The sequence below is a fragment of the Nuphar pumila genome, chromosome 11 (assembly GCF_984573655.1).
Source record: "Nuphar pumila chromosome 11, dmNupPumi1.hap1.1, whole genome shotgun sequence".
NCBI lineage: Eukaryota > Viridiplantae > Streptophyta > Magnoliopsida > Nymphaeales > Nymphaeaceae > Nuphar > Nuphar pumila.
In genome coordinates this window covers 43,157,058-43,161,886 of record NC_143259.1, presented here as the reverse complement: position 1 = coordinate 43,161,886, position 4,829 = coordinate 43,157,058, and the positions used below count along the sequence as shown (strand labels likewise).

Below are 4,829 nucleotides of genomic sequence, written 5' to 3'. Positions count from 1 at the left end.
TTGATGGAGATGTAAATCATAGGATAAAGGTTGGGTGAATGAAATGGAAAAGTGCAACTGGAGTGTTGTGCGATCGTAGATTGCCATTGCGGTTGAAGGGAAAGTTTTATAGGACGACTATTAGGCCCACTTTACTATATGGTACGGAATGTTGGGCTGCCAAGAGACATCATATTCAAAAAATGAGTGTAGCTGAGATGCGTATGCTTAGATGGATGTGTGGAAATACAATAAAAGATAAGATTCAGAACGAGGAGATACGTAAGAAGGTAGGCGTTGCACCCTTTGAAAATAAGATGAGAGAGAATCGTTTACGGTGGTTTGGACATATTCGGCGAAGGCCTAATGATGCTCCAGTTAGAAGGATGGAGAAATGGGAAAATATATTAGTTAAAAGAGGTCGGGGTAGGCCTAGGAAGACTTAGATGGAGATGATAGGAAAGGATATGAATGCTTTGAACCTCACTGAGGACATGACATTGGATAGAAATGATTGGAAGAGAAGGATTTGTGTGGAAGACCCAAAATGATTTTTTTTTTGGTTCATATCGCTGACCCCAATTGTTTTGGGATGAAGGCATAGTTGTTGTTGTTGTACTATGAATTTCCTCAATTTTTTTGAAGAATCTTTCTTCCTTTTTTCTCCTTAACTGACAAAACAAAAGAATTGTGCTTTTATCATGTTTGTTGAGCCACTGAATATTTTATTTTATTTTATTTTTTATCACATAAGGATTTCTATTCTTCTAAAGTTTTTGTGGATCACTCCTTCGGATTTCTTTTGCATTAATTGCTTTTTTGTCATCAACGCATCCATTTTGTTACCAAAATCACATTCTTTGATATATTACACTCTTTCAGACACATTACCAGTTGGAAATTTATTCAAAGCTTTTTTAATGTACCTGATTCCAGTAAGTTTATTAATAACTTGCTACATAGAAGGCAACAATTCTTTATATTCCAGCTGTCAAAATGATAGCTTTAAAATTAGTTCTTTTCGTCTGCATTTAGAAGAATCTCAATGATTTGACTCCATAAATCATGGAATCCCTAGTCTCAAACATGATAGGACTGTGATAAGAACTCTTCTTGGTAAAAGCAAAGTTGTCAGTCTAGGAAGCGGGAGCGGGAAGAGATTCAGGAAGTGGGAGCGGGAAGCGGGACATTTCTAAAATTTTAGGAAACAGGAAGCATGAAATGACTTTGAAGCGAACCGGAAATCATCTCGGAAACGAGAAGAGAAGCGAACCAGAAACGACATAGGAATCGAACCGGGTTCGATGAGAAAATGAAAAGGGAAGCGACCTAAGATTCAAGTGGAAAGCGAACAGAAATTGAGCTTTCCTGATATTGGGCTAATTTTTTTTTTATTAAAAGTTAAAACTGTCTAAGCCCCCCTCAAAACAAAGAAACTCACTTCAAGCAAGTGGGCAACAAACGGGGAAGCGATTTTCCCAATAGTGGGAAGTGTGCTTCCCCATTAAAGGGAAGAACGCTTCCCAATTAAAATGGTCGCTTCTCCATGCGTTTTGAAAGTGCCACATTTTGCGCTTTCAAAACGCGTTTCGGGAAGCACGCTTCCCCATGTTCTATAGTGTTTCTGGTAAACCTGGGTAAAAGTGCTCCATGTTTAGTTGACCCGAAATGGTAATCCACACTACATCCACAAAATGTCCATCAACCATGCAATTAAAATATTCTTTCCAATTGTTTCATTATTGGAAGGTGAATATGATTATTAATTTTTGTTAATCCAGATAATGTGGTAAAACCAGAAAAATGGTATGCATATCAGACAGAAACATATTCTCAATTTTCTCTTATGCATCCTTAACAACTTTGGAATCAGCCTGATAATCCACAGCTCTAGAAAATTGCAAAATCATTGATTTCATCATGCTGACTGCATTGAGTCTCTTAGCAGGATTATACTTGAAACAAATGCCAGTAACACAAAGCAAATCCCTTGCAATCTTGGACATGGTTTTACGGTGGTTTATTTTCCTTTCTTTTTCCTAGAGGTTTCTTTGTGATAAGTGTCTAAATTGCAAGTTTCAGCAATCCTGTTTCCTCTTTATCTATTTTATCTTTAATGCTTGCATAAGTGTCTATGTTTGTGAAGAGAGAGAGAGAGAGAGAGCAGTGTTTTCATGATGACTAGAGACTTTTCATATTAATGTTAATCAACATGTAACCTTGAAGTAGAGTTAAGGATGGATCAGGTTAGAGCAAAATAACATCAGTTGTCAACTGAAACATACTATGCTAAGAAGCTTCTTAATATGATGCACTGTTGCTATTAAAAGGAATAAATTGCATTTGAACTTTTAGTTACTTACTATCATGCCAAATCTGCAGGTGTTTCAATCGTCCAACCATCAAAACATTGTTTCTCTGGATGGATATTTCCATAAACCAGAAAATCAAACTTTAGCTCATGATCATCTATTCGATGAATCTTTGGCAGAAATCTTGCGTGGTATGTTGAAATATAAAGTGGAAAAATTATGTCTTTGTTTTATATTGTTGCATTTTCTTTGAAACTTTTGATACTCGCCTTAATTGTGAATCTCAGTAGTTTGAATTACTATCTGAATAAAATTCAGGTCACATTATTAAAAGAAGAAAAACAAGTTGGTTTGGCAAGTTGAAAGATGCAATTAATGATACAAAAGGTAAACATTTGTATCATTTTCATTAGATTATATTATTGTAGGCAGTTCACGGAACTTGTGAAGATTGCTTCAGGTTTTAAAAGTAAAAGAAGAAAAATGAATTGGCTTCGCAGATTGAAGATTGCAATTGATATTGCAAAAGGTAACTGAAGTTTCTCAATAATGCTATACACAATTCTTTACACTTGCAGCGTATTCATTTAGTTTCAGAAAGTGACACTTTTTTGGTTGTTGGGTGTGTATTTGAGCATGCTTACATGCATGTGTGTGGAAAATAATATCTTTACCCAGTTGGTGATGGTTATTTGCTGTGAAATGCAAAATTATGAAAGTTTTCTCCCAAAAAGTGCCTTAAATTTTGTGTTAAATGCAAAGCTATTTCATGAGTTCATACAGTTGGCAGCAAGACGTACGATTTGACTATTGAATTCTACCATGGGTAAGCATGTATATGTGTGTTGTATGTCTATGTTCATGTATGTATGAACGTTTGAATATGAATATGTATATGTATATGCATCTTTATGCACTGTAACTTGGCACCCATCTGTAACTTTTTACAGAAAACACAATAATTCAAGAAATGGTGATCACTTTGGTTTGCTCAGCCAGTTTTTTTATTAGACTAGATTATAGTTTTTTGGGGATTTTTTAAACATTTTTTATTTCTGGCATGTACTGGAGGCATGCATATCGTGGGATGACATTGCAGATTAAGAACAGATCTCAATATTTTTTATCACATTGCTATTTGATTTTACATTTTTGTAAATTTGCTTCATGTGAACCACAAACTCATATTGAGTCACTACTTAATGTTTTTTGTAAGTTTTTTTCTATTTATTTCAACTCTTTATGTATATGTTTCCTCTTCTACATGGACCTTGCATTAGGTCTAATTTATTTTTAATTTGTTTCTTAGTCAAGACTTTTTCAATATGAACTCATTGTATATTGTTTATTTCTACATGTTAAAACTATCACTTATACTAACATACAAAATGTCTTCGGAACATGTTAGAATTGAACTTTCTACATAGTGTCAGTCCTGAAACAACACATGGCAATATGAAGAGCAAGAACGTGCTTATGTTCCAGAACATGAACATAAAGCTACGTGGGTTTGTCACTATGCATAAACAAGCGGCGAATACAGAGGCTGTTTATGCAGAAACTGATTCACTCTTGAGATCACAGTAAACTTTTGACTAGATTTATCTTTCTACTGCTCTATATAGTATGCATATATTTCTTACTATTTTGATGTGTGCAGGGATCATTTAATTGATGATAATGATGTCTTCAACTTTGGGGTTGTCTTAATGGAGTTGATCTGTGGGACAACTTTTTTGAAGCAGCGCTGTCCCTGTGATCCATGCTCCTTTGATTTGGTTGAATGGGTACCTTCAAAACTCAATTGAAACTCTTATCCTGCTTGATATGTTGTAGCTTCCTTCATCATCTATCAATGGGATTAAACATGCATGCTCATGTAGACTTGCATACATACCACGCAGGCATGCAAACTGCACATGTGAATGTGCGCTAATTTATGATTTGTTTTTGTGATAATTTAAAATGCAGGTCAAATGTAACTTTGAAGCTGGCTGGTTCATGATTGTGGATGAAAGTCTAAAGCATGGGTACAATGCAAGAAGCATGGAACTGGTTGCTTCTGTTGCCTTAAGGTGTGTGGAAGATGATCCTTACCTTAGGCCATCAATGGCAGAGATTTTACATGAACTAGAAACAGCTTTTGATCTTGAACTTTTACGCTCTTGCTGCTGTTTCCATTGACATTTTCTTCTCGGAAAAATACAGTAGAAGAGACTGAGCAGAGCCCCAAAGGGAAAACAGTTTTAACGTGTCAAAACTGGGTTCAAACATTCTATTCCATGTATTTTGCCTTGGCGTCATGGCTCACCAAGGGCATCTGTAAATTCCCCACTTTCTCAGTTATTCTCTTGAACTAGAATATTGGTTGTATGTAATATTTATGAGCCATCCATGAATTGTGTAAATGCTTCAAGAAAATGTTGTATAAACAATTATGTATTTTGGAAACAACTGCAGTACAGTTGGACAACATTGCAACTTTTTACTCCTAGAAACACGTTTTGAATCCCATTGAGTTTTTAATCGAAGATTTTT

General features: G+C 35.3%; 1 protein-coding gene across 1 annotated transcript; it reads left to right on the top strand.

Moving 5' to 3' along the window:
- The first annotated feature begins 3,746 nt into the window (after positions 1-3,746).
- LOC149822318 (putative LRR receptor-like serine/threonine-protein kinase At5g48740) lies at positions 3,747-4,475 on the top strand. The gene is made up of 3 exons (XM_089980257.1): positions 3,747-3,874; positions 3,952-4,078; positions 4,263-4,475. Exons 1-3 carry the CDS (start codon positions 3,747-3,749, stop codon positions 4,473-4,475), a joined length of 468 nt encoding a protein of 155 aa, XP_089836383.1.
- The last annotated feature ends 354 nt before the right edge of the window (positions 4,476-4,829 follow it).